The sequence below is a fragment of the Phyllobates terribilis genome, unplaced genomic scaffold, assembly GCF_046119375.1.
Source record: "Phyllobates terribilis strain yellow unplaced genomic scaffold, ASM4611937v1 Scaffold_5__5_contigs__length_657084704, whole genome shotgun sequence".
In the NCBI taxonomy this organism is placed as follows: Eukaryota; Metazoa; Chordata; class Amphibia; order Anura; family Dendrobatidae; genus Phyllobates; species Phyllobates terribilis.
In genome coordinates this window covers 61912563-61934349 of record NW_027362765.1, presented here as the reverse complement: position 1 = coordinate 61934349, position 21787 = coordinate 61912563, and the positions used below count along the sequence as shown (strand labels likewise).

The 21787-nt window shown below is 47.4% G+C and overlaps 1 protein-coding gene across 1 annotated transcript in view; it reads right to left on the bottom strand.

Annotated features, from left to right (window-relative positions):
- LOC141272037 (uncharacterized) overlaps positions 1-21787 on the bottom strand; it is a 234212-nt gene that overhangs the window by 95055 nt on the left and 117370 nt on the right. The window contains exon 6 of the mRNA XM_073682327.1: positions 21559-21649. Within this exon, the coding sequence (XP_073538428.1) occupies positions 21559-21649 (91 nt within the window). The remainder of the gene's footprint in view (positions 1-21558; positions 21650-21787) is intronic.

Genomic DNA, 21787 nt, shown 5'->3' with positions numbered 1-21787 from the left:
ATAAAAATAAAGATTATTATTATTTAGGTTTTTTTGCAGGACAAATTGTAGTTTTGAATGACACCATTCACTGTACCATATAATGTACATAAAAATGGAAATATAGAAGACATATGCGGGGAAATGGAAAAAATATCGGTAACTACACTTATTGGTAATTTTGTTTCCTTAACCCCTTCACCACCTTGCGACTTTCTGTTTTTGTGCTTTTGGTTTTGGCTCCCCTTCTTCCCAAGGCCATAACTTTTTAATTTTTCCATCAATATAGCCGTATAAGTGTAGAAAAACCGCAGCACTATCGGAAAGGTGCTCAAGTAGGGTCCAAGGCCAAATATAGTATGAGAAAAACCTCGGCACTCAGTATAGCTCTTTTGAAATTGATATTTTAATAGTGCAGTCCAGGAAAACAACAAACGTTTCGGCCTACATGGCCTTCATCGGTGAAATCTAAACGGAATGCAAAACAAAAATAAATAACGCATGTATCCGGGCCGTGGAACGCACTAGGACGTCAACTGCACCACAATCAAGCTTCCAGTGGGCTGTCTGATACCGCGGTGACGTCACAGACACACCCCCCTCCGATCTGGCCAGATGACAATCAGAACACGCCCCACAGGTCAGGATTGGCCAGTTACCTCACACCACGCCTCCCATTCAGGCTGACCACGATCCACACAGCGATTGGCCACCTTATCCTTAGGTCCCACCCCTTTTGTATTTAAAACACCTCAGTGTTCACTTATCTTAGGGCAGATACTTGAACCAGCAGTGGACACTGCGTTCCAGCCCCACACTTTTTCTGGCAGGTGACACAGGTAAAGTGCTTCTTTCCTTCCCCGACTATTATGGGCCTTTAGGTTTGTACTAAAGATTTATTTCATTATGCCCACTGTAGGTCCCATTGACCTTCGCCTTCTGAAACATAGATTCCAGCCCATCCCCCCTTTTTTTCCCCTGATCTTCACAGCGGTCGGGTAGGTCCTATCTCACGCTTTGATACTAGTATACACTGTGTGCAGAATTATTAGGCAAGTTGTATTTTAGAGGATTATTTTTATTATTGATCAACAACTATGTTCTCAATCAACCCAAAAGACTCATAAATATCCAAGCTTAATATTTTTGGAAGTTGGAGTGGTTTTTTTTTAGATTTGGTTATCTTAGGAGGAGATCTGTTTGTGCAGGTAACTATTACTGTGCAGAATTATTAGGCAACTTAATAAAAACCAAATATAATCCCATCTCACTTGTTTACTTTCACCAGGTAAACCAATATCAGTGCACAAAATTTAGAAATAAACATTTCTGACATGCAAAAACAAAAGCCAAAAAAATTAGTGATCAATATAGAAACCTTTCTTTATGACACTCAACAGCCTTCCATCCATAGATTCTGTCAGTTACTTGATCTGTTTTCGATCAACATTGCGTGCAGCAGCCACCACAGCCTCCCAGACACTGTTCCGAGAGGTGTACTGTTTTCCCTCCCTGTAGATCTCACATTTTATGATGGACCACATGTTCTCTATGGGTTTCAGATCAGGTGAACAAGGGGGGCCATGGCATTATTTTTTCTTCTTTTAGACCTTTACTGGCCAGCCACGCTGTGAAGTAGTTGGATGCATGTGATGGAGCATTGTCCTGCATGAAAATCATATTTTTCTTGAAGGATACCGACTTCTTCCTTACCACTGCTTGAAGACGTTGTCTTCCAGAAACTGGCAGTAGGTCTGGGAGTTGAGCTTCACTCCATCCTCAACCCGAAAAGGTCCCACAAGTTCATCTTTGATGATACCAGCCCATACCAGTACCCCACCTCCACCTTGCTGGCATCTGAGTCGGAGTGGAGCTCTCTGCCCTTTACTGATCCAGCCTCTGGCCCATCCATCTGGCCCATCAAGAGTCACGCTCATTTCATCAGTCCATAAAACCTTTGAAAAATCAGTCTTAAGATATTTCTTGACCCATTCTTGACGTTTTATCTTATGTTTCTTGTTCAAAGGTGGTCGTTTTTCAGCCTTCCTTACCTTGGCCATGTCCCTGAGTATCGCACACCTTGTGCTTTTTGATACTCCAGTAATGTTGCAGCTCTGAAATATGGCAAAACTGGTGGCGAATGGCATCTTGGCAGCTTTACGCTTGATTTTCCTCAATTCATGGACAGTTATTTTTTGGCCAACACGCTTCTTGCGACCCTGTTGGCTATTTGCCATGAAACGCTTGATTGTTCGGTGATCACGCTTCAAAAGTTTGGAAATTTCAAGACTGCTGCATCCCTCTGCAAGACATCTCACAATTTTGGACTTTTCAGAGCCCGTCAAATCTCTCTTCTGACCCATTTTTCCAAAGGAAAGGAAGTTGCCTAATAATTAAGCACACTTTATATAGGGTGTTGATGTCATTAGTCAACATCCCTCCTCATTACAGAGAAGCACATCACCAGATTTACTTAATTGGTAGTTGGCTTTCAAGCCTATGCAGCTTAGAGTAGGACAACATGTATAAAAAGTATCAAAGTGATCAAAATACGCATTAGCCTAATAATTCTGTACGCGGTGTATATGTTGTTTTCATAGCATTGATTACAGGTCTTACCATCATCTGACACTTTGTTTTGTATATACTTTATTTTAGTTTGTTTATTTATTTTATTTTTATTTGTTTTGCATTCCGTTTAGATTGCACTGATGAAGGCCATGTAGGCCGAAACGTTTGTTGTTTTCCTGGACTGCACTATTAAAATATCAGTTTCAAAAGAGCTATACTGAGTGCTGAGGTTTTTCTCATACTATCGCCGTATAAGGGCTTGTTTTGTTGCGGGACAAGTTGTACTTTTGAATGATACCATTGATTTTACCATATAGCGTACTGGAAAATGGGAAAAAAATCCAAGTGCTGTGAAATTGCAAAAAAAAAATGCAATTCCACGATTGTTTTTCGGGATTTTTAGCTAACATTTTTATTGATACTATTTTGGGGTAGATACGATGTTTTGATTGCCTGTTATTGCATTTAATTGCAATGCTGCGACTGGCAAAAAAAATTAAAATTATGGGATTTCGATTTTTTTTTTTTTCTCGTTACACTGTTTACCAATCGGATTAATTGTTTTTATATTTTGACAGATCGGACATTTCTGAGCGTAGTGATACCAAATATGTGTATTTTTTTAATAGTTTTATTTTGAATTGGGCAAAAGGGGGGTGATTTGAACTTTTTTTTTTTTACTTGCTTCAATAGTCCCCATAGGAGAGTTGAAGCTGAAATCATCCAATCACCTGTGCTATACATAGAAAAGTTTCAGCACTGCTATGTATACCAAAAATCACACTCTCCTATGAACTCCGGCCACGGGCTGGCGTTCACAGGAGATTCACAATGACAAGCACGGGAGTCTTCTTCAAATTCCTGGCTGTCATGCCAACTCATCAGTGCCCCGCGATCACGTGACAGGAATGATAATTTGTGTACTTGTGATGTCCTACTGTCCAGCAGCTGTCAATGATTGACAGTGGCATTAAAATGGTTAACAGCCGCAGGTGGTAGAGGCACATGAGAGTTGATCAAATCAGTTGTCATGTGCAGGGAAAGATGAAGGCTCAGCACTGGAGCCCGCATCAAAGGCAGGGACGTGAGCTTGGACATACCTATACGTCCAAGATCATGAAGGGGTTAAACTATTACAGCCCCCATATATGTCCACAATTCTTAAGTGTATGCTTCCACTCTGTGTAGAGGGTTTTAGAATGTGGTTTTAGCCAAAAAAATATTGTATTATTTTATGCATGCTTATTTAGCCCGTTTGCGATAAATTTTCTTTTTTGCTCTTTCGGGGTTTTTTTTCTTGCCTTTCTTTTGAGAGCCATAACTTTCTTACTTTTCCATGGCTATAGTCAAATAAGAGCTGGATTTTTTATGCAATGAATTATTGTTTTGAATGACACCATTATTTGACCATACAACGTACTGGAAAACAGTAAACATGATGCCAATTATGCAGTCATTGTCCTGCAAAAATGACCTGGCACTATGATTCTTCAGTTCAGAGCGATTACAATGATGACAAACTTATATGGGTGATTTCATTTAAGAAATGTAAAAAAAAAAGATCAGAATTTAATTTTTGTTTTGCTTTGGTGTTGCTTTAACCCCAATTTTTTTTATTTTCACAAGCATAAAAAGAGAAAGTGGACCCCACAATTTGTTGTGCGATTTCTCCTGTGTATGTGTCACCCTGGCCTGGATGCCACAAAATGTAATAAAGCTGTGTCTGAGAGCAAGGGGGAGGTTCTCTAGTCAGGGGAACATTAGCATGCAATGCCTCCTGTCTCAGGCCAGTAGGGGGAGCAGGCTGCCCCTATAAAATCTGGTGCTGAGGGCAGGGTTAGAAAGAACTTGAAAGCCTGTCTCAGCACTGAGACGCGTCCCGGAGCAGAGCAGGGACAGACAGTTGTGTTGCACCTAAGAGGAAGTGTGGCAGGAGGAGAGCCACAAGCCAGAGACAAGAGGCGAAGAGAGCCTGTCTTGGCAGATAAAAGACTTACTTTACCAGACTTTGGTGTCTGAGGCTGGGAGGATTCTACATCCTCCAGCAGATAACCAGTTCGCAAGGGACTGTATATTCCTTGGCCTAAGAAGCCTGGAGGCCCTGCCACAACCGAAGGGACCAGCAAAGCCGTACAAGGCTGGGAGCAGAAAGGAACCCACGTCGCAGGCCATACAGGCGAGAATACACGGAGAGCTCGGAAACGTGGGCTGTTACCCTATAACGAGGAGATAGCCAGAAGGAGCGCAGAGAGCACGGTAGGCCTACACCCTCACCCTGACCAGGGCCAATTTCCCCGTTGCTCTCAGACATCCAGGTCCCTTCCTAGCTGGGACTGTTTATGGGTCAGTTTACCTGTTTCAGTAAAGACCCTGGACTGCAACCTATTGTCTGTGTGCTCCTTCGCGCCTCCAGCACTACCGGTACTGGGACTCTCACTACCATCACTCCCACCATCCACCACACTGCCCTGGGGCCGCACTCTTCCTGTGGGGAGTCACACCATCCCAGCTGCATGTATCATCAGCCCCAGCGGTCTGCCCTGCAGCGGCGGTTCCTAATGACCGCAAATCCACCGGTGGCGTAGTCGGACATTATCAACCAGTACATAGCAGACTACCATTGGCCTGACCACCCTGAGCCGCGGGACCGGGCCGCCACTACTACCCCCATCGTTTCCCTATTGCCCGGATCCGCGTGCCCCACGGCCCAGGGGGCGAGTCAGCTTTGGCGTAGTCGGCAGGATTTCGTGCCCGCTAGCAACGGGTACTGCGCGCCTGAAAAGAGACTGTTTTATTGTACGAAAGATGGCGCCCGCCCCAGAAGAACGAGCGCCATAATGTGCACGCCAAAAGACAACAGGAAGCCACCTCCCATCGTGGGCCAGGTCCCAGAATGGCGCCAAAGAAAGAGCACGCCCCCAACAGCCCTGAGCACGGCTGTGGAGATGTCCATCAAGGTGGGGGTGCTGCCCCTGAAAGTGATTGTCACCAAGTTGCCCCGGGACCACTCCCAATGGGGGTGGGAAGAGAAGAAAACTGTGGGGCAGGGCGCGGTCTGGATCAGTCTGGCCAGGCCACACCCAAAGATAGAGACAGGAACCAACTCCAGCGCCCTGGCGCGTGGCCTGCTGCAGGCCGAATCCCCATGCAGCTTCACGGAGCTGCTAGCACACCTCCCCAAGGAAGACCCCGAGTATGTGCAGGCTGCGCTGGAGGAGCTGGACCGGAGGATGGTCCGGGCGCAGCGGGACGTGATTGCCGGGTGGAAAGAAGAAATGGCCCGGCGGGCCGTGATCCTGCAGCAGGAGGCGCCGTCGACATCCAGCGGCACACCAGCCACCGAGGGCAGTGAAAGCAGAGCGGAGGCCGTGGACGCCGCCGCGGAGGAGGCCGCGACAGCAGAGGCAGGTAACGGAGACGCCCCTACCCCGAACCCTGGGGCCGCCGACCTGCCCCTGCACCCTGTTGCGGAGCCCAACGTACCTGAACCCGCCATCGACACCGTGCCTCCACCGCTACCAACCGGTTCCCAGGCCATCGACACCACCAGCGAGCCCCGCCCCACGCCGTGCCCTCTGACCCCGGGCGTGATCAGCAGACCACAATCGCAGGCCCGGTCGCAAGGCCTAGCGCCCCCGTACGCCGCCCGTCGACGGGAGTACTGCCGCCAACAGCTGGAGGTGTTCGAGAGGGAGCAGCGGGAGCGGCGCATGAAACAGGAGAAGCTGCAGGCCCAAAGTGCGGAGCAGAAGATGAAGGCCCGATGAGATCCCCGAACTGCCCACGGTCCCCGAGTCACCGGGACTGTCGTGAAATTTCACATGGAACATGGCTGCGGTTTCATCCGAGACCCTGAGACCATCAGCGATGTGTTTGTGACGAGGAGAGATGTGGAGAGCCACCTGCCGGAGGGTCATCGTGGGCGAGATCTGTTTCCAGGGGATGTGGTGTCTTACACCCGACACCAAGGCATGAAGGGATGGTACGCCCTCCACGTCCACAGAGTAGTAGAGGAGGAGGAACAGCACTACTCGGACTCTGAGTACCAAGAGGGCCCGGACGGGCCTGAAGATCATGAGGAAGAAGGAGCTTCAGGAGGACACCGTTACCAGTGAACGGTAAATTGAACTGTATATAGTTACCCGTCATGGTACAGAGAACTGTGTGGGACTGTTTCAAATTGAGTGTGGTCCCTATTGGGACTGATATAGGACTGTGTGAAAGTTATCCCCTACATCCCCTACCAGGCTGAGGACTGTGAGCAGCCATTTCCCTTCCCAAAACTGGCCGAGGACTGAGAGCGGCCACCCCTTTGTATATAGTTGCGCTTCTTAAAGCGCCCCCTACTGGTTTTATAAAAAAGACTGCAACGTCTACCTCAAGGCAAATTTGCTGGACTGTTGCACTTAGAAGAAGAAAGAACACCTGGTCGCAAGTTGCACCGCGGCCATGATCCAAGGATACAAGAATGTGTCTTATTTAAAAAATGTTTTATATGAAGAGTTTAATATGCTGCTAGAAAATGTTTTACATAATTTTGAGACCGTTTTATATGATAAGTGACAAAAGAGTTCCAGAAGTATTAGTATGTGTTTTATAATAGTGTGACAAGAAAAGAAAAGTGTGTCACATAAAGGGAGTTGAACAATGTCGTCCGTTTCTAAATGTAAAAAGTTTTAAAAAGTTTTGCATGTCCTGTAATCGACTGTTTTTGCTCTTTTCCAGCCCGAGGACGTGCTGTGCTTTACCAGGGGGGAATGTAGCGCTCCGAGGGTTCGCCGCTACAGGGGTATTGCACCTCAGTCCAGAGGTGTGATATTCCACTCCCGGGTAAGGATGGAGTATGGACCAGGGCTCAGTTAGCTGCATACAGCACACACACCCCATTTCCGAGGGACAGCTCAACGGTGCTCCCACTAGACATAAGTGCAGGCACGACCGACTATGTCCCTGCCTGGAGTGGGGAGGGGGGGTGGAACACCCAGTGCTGTAGGGGCAGATAGGGGTTGGTTCCTGAGCGTAGGAAGGAGCTCATTGGTTGCTGGTCACCTGGGCTCATGGTCAGAGGGAGGTATAAAAGGTGGGCACCATCTTAGATCTAGGTTCTGTCCAGAGAGGAGAAGACAGGGAGTAGAGGCTCTGTAGGAGCTCTACTCCAGAAGGGCCTAGTGAGAGGCCGAGGAGGAGGTGAAGGGGAGCTGAGATTTTGGCTCATCTCAGCTCCAAGAGAAAGGAACAGAAAGGAACAGAAACAGAAAGGAACTGCAAAGAAAGAGAGAGAGAAACAGAAGTGCTCAGGAACAAGAAGGTGGAAGGGACCCTAAGAACCCACGAGAATCCAGGGTGAAGGGTCAGGCAGATTAAGGGTACCGGATCCCAAGTTGGTGGAGGAGAAACTACCCTCAGCCAAAGACCGGTCGTCGTGATCATCTATTGGTGCGACACCTCATCAAACCTGCTAGGAAGGCACCATATAGGACAGCGGAGGACGGGGCCCACGTTTAACCGCACGAGTCCGCGGCAGCTGGACAAAAGTGGGTCACTGGTGAGGCAGGCCAGAGAAAGGATTAAAGGGGGTCCTGTGCCATGCTCCTGAACTGCCTGGGAGTTGACCGAGCCCCTCACCTGGTGGACGCAGCACGGCTCGGGCGGTCACTGCCGACGGAAGTGACTTGGAGTATACGAACTGTGAGTAAAGACCCTGGACTGTAACTTGTTGTCCGTGTGCTCCTTCGCTCCTCCGGCACTACCGGTACTGGGACCTTCACCACCATCACTCCCACCATCCACTACACTGCCCTGGGGCCGCACTCTTCCCGTGGGGAGTCACACTACCCTAGCTGCACACCTCATCAGCCCCAGCGGTCTGCATGCAGCGGCGGTTCCTAATAACCGCAATCCACGGGTGGCGTAGTCGGACATTATCTAAAACATCTAAAAGACTGCCACTGGTCTGACCACCCTGAGCCACGGGACCGGATCGCCACTACTACCCCCACCTGGTTAAGGCTCCCCGTTGTATTGGTGATATGGACACCCGGTCACAGACCACACTGTGACCTTAAGAACTCAATTTGTGCGTCGTCTGTCTATTAATGTTTTATGGTTATGCATATTGTCTTTGTTTACTGTTTAGTCCCGGAGTACTAAATTTCACTAGGGGGGAATGTGTCACCCCACAAAATGTAATAAAGCTGTGTCTGAGAGCAAGGGGGAGGTTCTCTAGTCAGGGGAACATTAGCATGCAATGCCTCCTGTCTCAGGCCAGTAGGGGGAGCAGGCTGCCCCTATAAAAGCTGGTGCTGGGGGCAGGGTTAGAAAGAACTTGAAGGCCTGTCTCAGCACTGAGACGTGTCCCGGAGCAGAGCAGGGACAGACAGTTGTGTTGCACCTAAGAGGAAGTGTGGCAGGAGGAGAGCCACAAGCCAGAGACAAGAGGCGAAGAGAGCCTGTCTTGGCAGATAAAAGACTTACTTTACCAGACTTTGGTGTCTGAGGCTGGGAGGATTCTACATCCTCCAGCAGATAACCAGTTCGCAAGGGACTGTATATTCCTTGGCCTAAGAAGCCTGGAGGCCCTGCCACAACCGAAGGGACCAGCAAAGCCGTACAAGGCTGGGAGCAGAAAGGAACCCACGTCGCAGGTCATACAGGCGAGAATACACGGAGAGCTCGGAAACGTGGGCTGTTACCCTATAACGAGGAGATAGCCAGAAGGAGCGCAGAGAGCACGGTAGGCCTACACCCTCACCCTGACCAGCGCCAATTTCCCCGTTGCTCTCAGACATCCAGGTCCCCTCCTAGCTGGGACTGTTTATGGGTCAGTTTACCTGTTTCAGTAAAGACCCTGGACTGCAACCTATTGTCTGTGTGCTCCTTCGCGCCTCCAGCACTACCGGTACTGGGACTCTCACTACCATCACTCACACCATCCACCACACTGCCCTGGGGCTGCACTCTTCCCGTGGGGAGTCACACCATCCCAGCTGCATGTATCATCAGCCCCAGCGGTCTGCCCTGCAGCGGCGGTTCCTAATGACCGCAAATCCACGGGTGGCGTAGTCGGACATTATCAACCAGTACATAGCAGACTACCATTGGCCTGACCACCCTGAGCCGCGGGACCGGGCCGCCACTACTACCCCCATCGTTTCCCTATTGCCCGGATCCGCGTGCCCCACGGCCCAGGGGGCGAGTCATGTACAGTCATGGCCAAAAGTTTTGAGAATGAAACCAAAATTATATTTTCACATGATCTGCTGGCCTCTGGTTTTTATTAGTGTTTGTCTGATGTTTATATCACATACAGAAATATAATAGCAATCATATTATGAGTACCAATAGGTTATATTGACAGTTAGAATGAGTTAATGCAGCAAGTCAATATTTGCAGTGTTGCCCCTTCTTCTTCAAGACCTCTGTAATTCTCCCTGGCATGCTCTCAATCAACTTTTGGACCAAATCCTGACTGATAGCAGTCCATTCTTGCATAATCAATGCTTGTATTTTGCCAGAATTTGTTGGTTTTTGTTTGTCCACCCGTCTCTTGATGATTGACCACAAGTTCTCAATGGGATTAAGATCTGGGGAATTTCCAGGCCATGAACCCAAAATCTCTATGTTTTGTTCCATGAGCCATTTAGTTATCACCTTTGCTTTATGGCAAGGTGCTTCATCATGCTGGAAAAGGCATTGTTGGGCGCCAAACTGCTCTTGGACGGTTGGGAGAAGTTGCTCTTGGAAGACATTCTGGTACCATTCTTTATTCATGGCTGTGTTTTTAGGCAAGACTGTGAGTGAGCCGATTCCCTTGGCTGAGAAGCAACCCCACACATGAATGGTTTCAGGATGCTTTATAGTTGGCATGAGACAAGACTGGTGGTAGCGCTCACCTCTTCTTCTCCGAATAAGCTGTTTTCCAGATGTCCCAAACAATCAAAAAGGGGATTCATCAGAGAAAATGACTTTGCCCCAGTCCTCAGCAGTCCACTCCCTGTACCTTTTGCAGAATATCAGTCGGTCCCTGATGTTTTGTCTGGAGAGAAGTGACTTCTTTGCTGCCCTCCTTGAAACCAGCCCTTGCTCGAAGAGTCTCCGCCTCACAGTGCGTGCAGAAGCACTCACACCAGCCTGCTGCCATTCCTGAGCATGCTCGGCACTGCTGGTAGTCCGATCCCGCAGCTGAAACAGTTTTAAGATACGGTCCTGGCGCTTGCTGGTCTTTCTTGGGCGCCCTGGAGCCTTTTTGACAACAATGAAAGCTCTCTCCTTGAAGTTCTTGATGATGCGATAGATTGTTGACTGAGGTGCAATCTTTGTAGCTGCGATACTCTTCCCTGTTAGGCCATTTTTGTGCAGTGCAATGATGGCTGCACGTGTTTCTTTAGAGATAACCATGGTTAACTGAAGAGAAACAATGATACCAAGAACCAGCCTCCTTTTAAAGTGTCCAGTGATGTCATTCTTACTTAATCATGACTGATTGATCGCCAGCCCTGTCCTCATCAACACCCACACCTGTGTTAATGGATCAATCACTAAAACGATGTGAGCTGCTCCTTTTAAGGCAGGACTGGAATGATGTTGAAATGTGTTTTGGGGGTTAAAGTTAATTTTCTGGGCAAATATTGACTTTGCAAGTACAGTAATTGCTGTTAAGCTGATCACTCTTTGACATTCAGGAGTATATGCAAATTGCCATTACAAAAAATGAAGCAGTAAACTTTGGAAAAATTACTATTTGTCTCATTCTCAATACTTTTGGCCATGACTGTACACAGATAGCCCACATGTAGTGCTGTTTGGACACATGGCAGGACTCGAAAGGGAAGCAGCAACACTTCACTTTTGGAGTGCATCCATGGTGCAAGAAGCAAAATAGCAGGGCCATCTTCCCCAAGTCAATGGATGTCGTTTAGCACTCAGGATAAAAGGTATTATCTTCTATATTTATTCAAAATACACATAAGAGAAAAATTAAAAACGAAGTCAAACTAACGCCCCTGAGAGCAGACACTCCCTAGAAGTAAATCCATTTTGGAAACCTTACCTCTTGAAGAATTCGTTTAGGGGTGTAGTGAGCATTTGAAACCCACAAGTGATTCTTGGAATTGTGTAACATTGAGTTATGGAAATTAAAAATTATATTTTTTTTCAGTAAAAAGATTTTTTTAACCTCAATTTCTTAATTTTTAAAAGGGCTATTAGGAGAAAATGGGAGAGCAGATTTCGTTGGACTTCTCTTGTGAGAAGACCTGTCACTTTTCCAGAGCCTTTGTGCTGCCATTAATGTGAAAACCTCCTATTTTTCCATTAACAGATGACGGACTCGAGTGAGGGCTTTTTTTTTATGGATTGAGTTGAATTCTTTTCTAGTAGCATTTGCAGCACATAACATTTTGGATCACTCTTAATGCATTTCTCTTGTGCTCTATGCTGAGCACTTACATCAGGGTTTCCAACTGTAGTGTCAGCGTCTCTGACTCCTGCCGGGCAGAGACGCCGACTCTCTCACTGCCGTGGTCACGGTCCGGCATCCTCCGGCTCCCCTCCTGCGTCGGCCCGGGGTGCGCGCACCACAAGCAGTTCCCCGGGCACTGTGCTTAAAGCGCGCTCCCTCCCTCTTAATGGGGCCGCTCGCGCCGTCCTAAAGAGTCCCCGGCCAATGGCCGGAGGACTTCCCCTATACAAGGCACCGCCTCCAAAATGGAGGTGCCTGTGCAAGATTGTTGTTTGTGTGCTAACACTCTCCTCAGTCCTCAGGTTCCAGTACCCGCCAGCCTGTCTATCAGCCGTGCCCGCCAGCCTGTCTATCTGCCATGACTACCAGCCTGCCTATCTGCCATGCCCACCAGCCTGCCTACCCGCCTTACCTGCCTGTCTACCAGCCGTGCTCATCTGCTGTGCATGTCAGCCTCGGCCATTAGTCCCGTGGGAGTCGCCTGCTCTCACACAAGGTCGGTCCCAGGGTGGCACCTGGTTCACCTTCCCGATCCCTCCTTGGTTCACGGAGTCGACAAAGCCGCCGTGTGGCCAGGGTCGGTCCGGGTAGGCACTTAGTTACGCCCCTCTGGTCCCTCCTTGTATCACAGCATAGAGGTTCCACCACCCGGATCCGTAACAGTTTGCACAGGCTATGGAATCCGGTGGCTCCCAGGCTCCTTCGCTCCCAGACCGGTACCAACAGGATGCTATCCTGTCCTATCTGCGGACAGTCAACTCCCGCCTGGACGCACTGTCCACCCCGACTATGTCCGCCTCTAACCGAGCGGCACCCGCTCCGGTGGCACCTCAACCCAGTGGCGCTGTGGCATCCAGCTTTGGACACCGGCTTTCTGCGCCTCCACATTTTGGTGGTGACCCTGCCCTATGGCGGGGCTTCATAAATCAGTGCACGCTGCACTTTGAGCTCCTGCCACACCAGTTCACCTCTGACCGGGCCAAGGTAGCATTCATCATGTCTCATCTCACCGGAGAGGCATTGGCGTGGCTTAACCCTCTGTGGGAGAGAAGGGATCCTCTGGTGTCCGATCTCCAGGCCTTCCTCGTGGCTTTCCGGAAGGTGCTCGATGAGCCTGGACGAAAATCTTTGACTGCCTCCTCTCTTCTCCGACTCCGCCAAGGGAGTCTCTCTGTGGGACAGTATGCCGTGCGCTTCCGCACCCTTGCATCTGAACTTGCCTGGAACAATGAAGCTCTGGTGTCCACCTTTTGGGAGGGCCTTACCGGACGGATCAAGGATGAGCTAGCTGGTCGTGACATACCTCCATCTGTGGACGACCTGGTGTCATTAGGTACACGGATTGACATCCGTTTTCAGGAGCGTTCTAAGGAGGCGAGCCGTGAGAGAAGACCCCTGCACCTCGCACCAACCTTCCAAATGCCAGTCTCGCAACCAGCATCCCCTCTGGTGTCTTCTTCAGAGTCTATGCAAATAGACCAATTTAAGATGGTCAAGTCTCGCCAGGAGATCCGCCGCGCCGAGGGGAGTTACTTCTACTGTGGCAGTACAGAACATCTTATCCGCTCCTGTCTGGTGAGACCGGGAAACTCCAGTGTCTAGGACCGCTCGGAGAGGTCGTCCTAGGCAAAACTTCTTCCTCTCCGCCCTTGACTCTGTCTGTTTCGGTTACCTGTGGTGAGATCCGGTTCTTCGAAACTGCCTATCTGGATTCCGGAGCTGCTGGGAACCTCATTCAACAGGCTGTTGTGGAGTGATTTCAGATTCCTACCATACGTCTGGCTGATCTTTTAGCGGTTTCCTCTGTGGATGGAAAGCTTCTCTCTGAGACCATCTTGTTTGTCACTGAGCCTGTAACTCTTCAGGTGGGAATGCTACATTCGGAGAGGATCTCCTTTTACGTACTGTCCGGTCTCTCTCATCCCCTTTTGCTTGGTCTGCCTTGGTTACAGAGACATGAGCCCATCCTGAATTGGAGCTCAGGTGAGGTGCTCCGTTGGGGTCAGGAATGTCATAAGTCCTGTCTGGTTCCGGTTCGTCCTGCTCGACCTCCGTCTACTCCAGCTAACCTACCTGGCCTGCCGGCACCCTACTGGTCATATGCGGACGTCTTTGATAAAAAGGAGGCAGAGACACTACCACCTCATAGGCCGTATGATTGCCCCATCGACCTAATACCTGGTGCTTCACCTCCTCGAGGGCGAATCTACCCCTTGTCGCTGGCCGAGACCAGTGCTATGTCAGAGTACATAGAAGAGAATCTTGCTAGGGGATTTTCCAGAAATCCACCTCTCCGGCTGGAGCAGGATTCTTCTTCGTCAAAAAGAAAGACAGCTCTCTTCGTCCATGTATCGACTATAGGGGACTAAACCAGATTACCATCAAAAATAAGTACCCCCTGCCGCTCATCTCGGAGCTGTTTGACCGCCTAAAAGGCGCGAAGATCTTCACTAAGCTCAATCTTCTTGGGGCATACAATCTGGTCTGGATTCACCAGGGAGACGAGTGGAAGACGGCATTCAACACTGGCGATGGTCACTACAAGTACCGCGTGATGCCTTTTGGTCTCTGTAATGCTCCAGCCGTCTTCTAGGAATTAGTGAACGACATCTTCCGAGATCTCCTGAATTCCTGCGTGGTGGTGTACCTGGACGATATCTTGGTGTTCTTCCCTGATCAACCCTCTCACTGGAGGGATGTTCGTCAGGTACTGCTGAGGCTTCGGAAGAATCGCCTGTATGCCAAGTACGAGAAATGCCTCTTTGAGCAGACCTCCCTGCCATTTTTGGGGTATATCATCTCTGAGACCGGACTGCGGATGGATCCCGAGAAGCTGTCTGCTGTCTTAAAGTGGCACCGACCTGAGCGGTTGAAGGCTATAAAGCGGTTTCTGGGATTCGCTAACTATTACCGCCTCTTCTTTCCTCATTTCTCCTCCCGGACTGCTCCCATCTCTGCTCTCACTCGTAAAGGAGCAAATCCCAGGGAGTGGAGTTCCGAGGCGGAAAGTGCCTTTGTCTCTCTTAAATAAGCCTTCTCCTCCGCTCCAATGCTACATCGTCCAGATTGCAATAAACAGTTCTTTCTGGTGGTTGATGCCTCTTCCTCCGGGGCCAGAGCACTGCTCACCCAGAAATCCTCGTCCAGGCGAATGATGACCTGCGACTTCTTCTGTTATGATCTGCAACAAGTACAAAGGAAAGATAGGTGAAAGCTGTCCCTACAGTAACATTAAGCTGAATCCCTACAATGTAGCGGGCTGCCTGTTCCTAGCGAACAGACCCGCCTTAGTCCTCGGCTAGTCTGAACGAAGACCTATAGAATTAAGGGAGGGGTCCCTAAAAGAACTAAGGACTGGGACAAAAATGGGACACCTCCTAAACAGAGAAGTTGTTGCAGAACACAAAAAGACAAACTGACAAAAATGTACTAGAGGTCGCAGAGGACCAAGCAAACTGACAGAGAAAGGCACCGAAGCACCAGGCTAGAGAAACAGTCAAACACTGAAGTCCAGCACAGCCATAAGGGAGGAGCTGGAATATAAAGCCAGGTGGTCACGTGACCGCAAAATACAAGATGGAAAAAACAAACAGGAGGGTTCTAACATCTTCTCCAAACTCTTTTCTCTGTCTGAGCGCAATTACTCCATAGGAGATTGAGAATTGCTGGTCATCAAATTAGCGCTGGAGGAGTGGCGCTATTTGCTTGAGGGAGCTCTGCACTCAGTGGTCATCTACACTGACTATAAAAACCTCGCTTACTTGCAGACCGCCCAAAGTGTTCTTATAACAACCATGTGAGTGAGTCCTCTGCTAAGTCTCCGTTCTTTGTGGTTTACGGTCGACACCCCCGAAATCCGTTTCCCGTCTCTACTTCAGTGGACAATCCTGCTGCGGAGTTTCTCGTCCGTGACTTTTCGGTGATTTGGGAAGACACTAGATCTGCGCTTCTTCAGTCCTCCGAACGGATGAAGAAGCATGCTGATCAGAGACGTCTGGATCCGCCTCTGTTTCATCCGGGAGACAAGGTCTGGCTTTCCTCAAAATATGTCCGTCTCAAGATGCCATCATACAAGTTGGGCCCGCGGTTCAACGGTCCTTTCGAGATTTTAAACCAAATAAATCCAGTGGCGTACAAGCAGAAACTCCCTGCCTCTTTACGGATTCCCAATTCCTTTCACGTGTCTCTCCTCAAACCTGTTGTCCTTAATCCTTTCTCTGACGATACAGGTACCACTCCAGCTCCAGTCTCCGCTGAGGACGTCTTCGAGGTAGAGAATAGTTTGGCCACCAAGAGGGTAAGAGGAAAGACTTTCTTTCTTGTGGATTGGAAGGGGTTTGGTCCTGAGGAGAGGTCTTGGGAGCCCAGGGAGAACATTCATGCCCCTCGTCTTCTACAAAAATTTCTTGCGGGCCTAAAAAAGAGGAGGCGTAAAAGGGGGGTACTGTAGCGTCGGAGTCTCTGCCTCCTGCTGGGCAGAGACGCTGATTCCCCTCACCGCCGCGGTCTGGAGTCCTCCGGCTCCCCTTCTGCGTCTGCCCGGGGTGCACACCAGCCAGCCTATCGGCCGTGCCTGTCTACCCGCCTCACCTGCCTGTCTACAAGTCATGCTCATTTGCTGTGCCTGTCGGCCTCAGTCATCAGTCCCTTGGGAGTCGCCTGCTCTCACACAAGGTCGGTCCCAGAGTGGCACCTGGTTCACCTTCCCAGTCCCTCCTTGGTTCATGGAGTCGAAAAAGCCGCCGTGTGGCCAGGGTCGGTCCAGGTAGGCACTTAGTTACACCCCTCTGGTCCTCCTTGTATCACAGCACAGAGGTTCCATCACCCGGATCCGTAACACCATCTAAAATACTTGATTCAGATGGAGCTAAAAACGTATCCAGTCACTATAATGATGCAATTAGTTATCAAAACTAGACAAAAAAGACCCACACTAAAAATAACAAAAATTAGAAAAACTTTTTAGGTCAATGGTAAGTAATACAATGGCACATTATAATTAGTGCAAAACCGAAGAAGGATTCAACGTTTGTAGAAAAAGGTAAGTTAAAACATGACTTTATTTACAACCATAAAAAATAAGAGGAAGACATGAATAAAATAATAAGGGAAATCTAATGGACAATATGGGTTTAAGCATTTCAAGTCAGGACTAAGAGCTCTTTGTAGCTCGAAACGCGTAGACCTTTGTTGTCAATTAGGTTTCCCTTATGATTTTATTCGTGTTTTCCTCTTCTCCTTTTTTATGGTCATAAATACAGTTATATGAAAAAGTTTGGGCACCCCTATTAATCTTAAGCTTAATGTTTTATAAAAATTGGTGTTTTTGCTACAGCTATTTCAGTTTGATATATGTAATAACTGTTGGACACAGTAATGTTTCTGCCTTGAAATGAGGTTTATTGTACTAACAGAAAATGTGCAATCTGCATTCAAACAAAATTTGACAGGTGCATAAGTATGGGCACCTCACCAGAAAAGTGACATTAATATTTAGTAGATCCTCCTTTTGCAAAAATAACAGCCTCTAGTCGCTTCCTGTAGCTTTTAATGATTTCCTGGATCCTGGATGAAGGTATTTTTGACCATTCCTCTTTACAAAACAATTCCAGTTCAGTTAAGTTTGATGGTCGCCGAGCATGGACAGCCCTCTTCAAATGATCCCACAGATGTTCAATGATATTCAGGTCTGGGGACTGGGATGGCCATTCCAGAACATTGTAATTGTTCCTCTGCATGAATGCCTGAGTAGATTTGGAGCGGTGTTTTGGATCATTGTCTTGCTGAAAGATCCATCCCCTGCATAACTTCTACTTTATCACTGATTCTTGAACATTATTGTCAAGAATCTGCTGATACTGAGTGGAATCCATGCGTCCCTCAACTTTAACAAGATTCCCGGTGCCGGCATTGGCCACACAGACCCCAAAGCATGATGGAACCTCCACCAAATTTTACTGTGGGTAGCAAGTGTTTTTCTTGGAATGCTGTGTTTTTTTGCCGCCATGCATAACGCCTTTTTGTATGACCAAACAACTCAATCTTGGTTTCATCAGTCAACAGGACCTTCTTCCAAAAAGAAATTGGCTTCTCCAAATGTGCTTTTGCATACCTCAGCCGACTCTGTTTGTGGCGTGCTTGCAGAAACGGCTTCTTTCGCATCACTCTCCCATACAGCTTCTCCTTGTGCAAAGTGCATTGTATAGTTGACCGATGCACAGTGACACCATCCGCAGCAAGTTGATGCTGCAGCTCTCTGGAGGTGGTCTGAGGATTGTCCTTGACTGATCTCACCATTCTACTTCTCTGCCTTTCTGATGTTTTTCTTGGCCTGCCACTTCTGGCCTTAACAAGAACTGTCCCTGTGTTCTTCCTTTTCCTTACTATGTTCCTCACAGTGGAAACTGACAGGTTAAATCTCTGAGACAGCTTTTTGTATCCTTCCCCTGAACAACTATGTTGAATAATCTTTGTTTTCAGATCATTTGACAGTTGTTTTGAGGAGCCCATGATGCCACTCTTCAGAGGAGATTCAAACAGGAGAACAACTTGCAAGTGGCCACTTTAAGTAGCTTTTCTCATGATTGCATACACCTGGCTATGAAGTTCAAAGCTCAATGAGGTTACAAAACCCAAAAAAGTGCTTTAGTAAGTCAGTAAAAAGTAGCTAAGAGTATTTAAAACAAGAAAATGATAAGGGTGCCCATACTTATGCACCTGTCAAATTTTTTTGAATGCAGATTGCACATTTTCTGTTAGTACAATAAACCTGATTTCAAGGCAGAAACATTACTGTGTCCAACAGTTATTACATATATCAAACTGAAATAGGTGTTGCAAAAACACCAATTTTTATAAAACATTAAGCTTAAGATTAATAGGGGTGCCCAAACTTTTTCATATAACTGTAAAGTAATTTTTTAACTTACCTTTTTCTGCGGATGCTGGATCCTACTTCGGTTTTGCTACAATTTCTGCCCAGTAGACGGTCTGAAGCCTCCGTACACCGCTCCCTAATCAAAGGCATTTTCTACACTTGGTGAGTCAATATAATTTTTCTTTCCCTTTTTCCATAACATTATAATTAATAACATATAATAAATTGATCACACAATAGGGGTACAGCACTTGCACAAATATAGAAACAAAATATAATCAGGGGACCTAGAACATGATTATAAGAATGAATCACACGATAAGTACTATAATATCCTCAGTTATAGAAATGACACCTAAAAACACATAAGCTCTATGTAGAATACAGCAGTGCAAAAGCGCCATGCTACAATCACATCATTAGAATAAAAGTGAATAGCACAATAAAAAATAATAAAAGACATCAATAAAGAGTAAAACCCCACACAGCCAGAGCTCTCAGCAAAGTACAGCAGTGCAGAGGCACCCATACCCACCACAAGCCATCGTTAATGAACCAAAAAGCAGACCACACTGTCCAGTATCCCTCAATCTACTATATAATCGGCTTATCGAGTCTGTCTGTCTGTCCAGGAAATCCTGCGTCGCTGATTCGTCCGGCCGCGGCCAATCAGCGACGCGGGATTTCAGAACAAGATGGCGGCCGTTAGCGGCTCATCTGCCCCACGGAGGTCAGCGGCGATGCAGCCGGGAGATGACCGGCGCTAGTACCCGCACAGGGAGCGCCGTTCACGAGTCCTCACTAACACGGTTCGTGATTGGTTGCGGCCGCCAGCCGCGATCAATCAGCGATATAGGCGCGAGATTTAAAACACCGCTGTCCTGATTGATCGCGGCCGGTGGCCGCCACCAATCAGCACTGAGCACAGTCCGGCCGTGAATTCGCGCCGGATTTGAAACACGCTTCGCTGATTGGTCACGGCCGGGCGGGTGCGACCAATCAGCGATACTGGCGCGAAATTTAAAACACCGCTTCTCAAATTGGTCGCGGCCAGCTGGCCGCAACCAAACAGCAACTGGCGCAGCCCGGCTGCGAATTGGCGCTAGATTTGAAACACGCAGGCCACCGTCGGGAGATCAGCGGCGACGCAGCTGGGAGATGACCGGTGCTAGCCGGTCATCTCCCGGCTGCTCGCAGCAGAAGTACCCCGACCGGAGGCCTGCTCCCCGGTCCTCCCTTCACACTTGCCGTGTGGTCAGCGATGTTGTCACAAGCAGTATTGACAACATGACGTAATTACAAAATTCATTAGGGGCCCCGGGGGGATACATTGGGGGGTTAATTTAAAGTAGTGCACAACCCATTTAAACACTGCTTTGCTGATTAGTCGCGCCCGGTCGGCCGCATACATATTCTAGAATACCCGATGCGTTAGAATCGGGCCACCATCTAGTACCACTATAATGATGCAAGCAGAGTTACTCTGGACTCTGTTTGCCAATGTCCCATCTTTTCAGAGATGAACAAAACTGTGGCCGACCACGCTTTTGTATACACCTAAAAAGACTGACACTGCTGGGTCATAGGCCAGACAAAGTGACTCCATCTGCCTTATTGTAGGGAATGTTTCGTAATCAGGTATTTCAGAGATGTACACATAGAAACCCCGGTGTAAGCGCTCAGCGTCGAGGGCAGGATAAATGTGATCCAAGTCTTACTGTGATCTTTAGGAGGCAAAATGAACAAATCAACAGGATGTGAAGAATTACTTTCATTTAGGAAACAGAATAAGTAAAAAATATAAAAAATAACAATTTAGGATTTTTTTAATTTTTTTTACACTGTTCACCGTGTGGTAAAAGTGATAAAATGGCTTTATTCTTCGGGTCAGTACGATTACAGCGCTACCTCGTTTACATCGTTTCTTTTTTATATGTTGGTACTTTTGCTCACTAAGATCAATTTTATAGGAAAAAAAAAAGTTTTTGCATCACCATATTCTGAGCATTTTTTTGCTAATGGAGCGAGGACTTGTTTTTTGCATGATGAGATGTAGATACCATTTTTATTTTCATACAACTTTTTGATCACAATGTATTCCTCTTTTTGCTTGGTGTATGATGAAAAAATAGCATACTTTTTCATTTTTACACAAATATGTGTATTTATTGGTGTAATATTTTTTTGTTCTTTATTTTGTGTTTTTTTTTATATATATTTTTACTTTTTTTTTTAACTTACTCCCTTTATGAGAGCTTAAATTTTATTAGTTTAATCACTGATCTAATGCACTGCAACTGAAATGCATTGCAGATTATTAGACCTTTCAATTTGACACTATCAGAATGCCTGCAGAATCCTAACAGGACACTGTACTTGGTATACTCGAAGGTCATTATTTGATCTCCAGTTGCCATGAATACCATCGGCATGCTGTAGTAGCGTGGTAGTGGTACCACTGGTGTAACACATAACATGGTGTAACAGCTTCACCCTCTTACAACCTTCTAAATGTAGGATCTATATTGATTGTGGCATTTAAAGTGTTTTAACAGCCAGGCATAGGAACTCATTGCAAAATAGGATGTAGTCTTAATAAATAGGGCAAATAATTCTGCAAGCAATGACATTAGAATCTGTGACTTCTCTGCATTTAGTGGTCACTACTCACCTGTGCGGTTATCTGTAGGAATCTCCTCTTTACACCGCTCATCACCCCTCACATATGTCTCTGTAGCATTAATATGAGTCAGATCAGTACCCTGAAACAAATATTGTAAAAGTCACAGACCAATTGAGCACTCAGAAAAGGTCATAAATGAACATGACGATCAAGAATGAAATAAGTTTTTATCACAGGTCTCCTGTATAAATCTAGAAACAGAAAAAGCAGTCCGGCA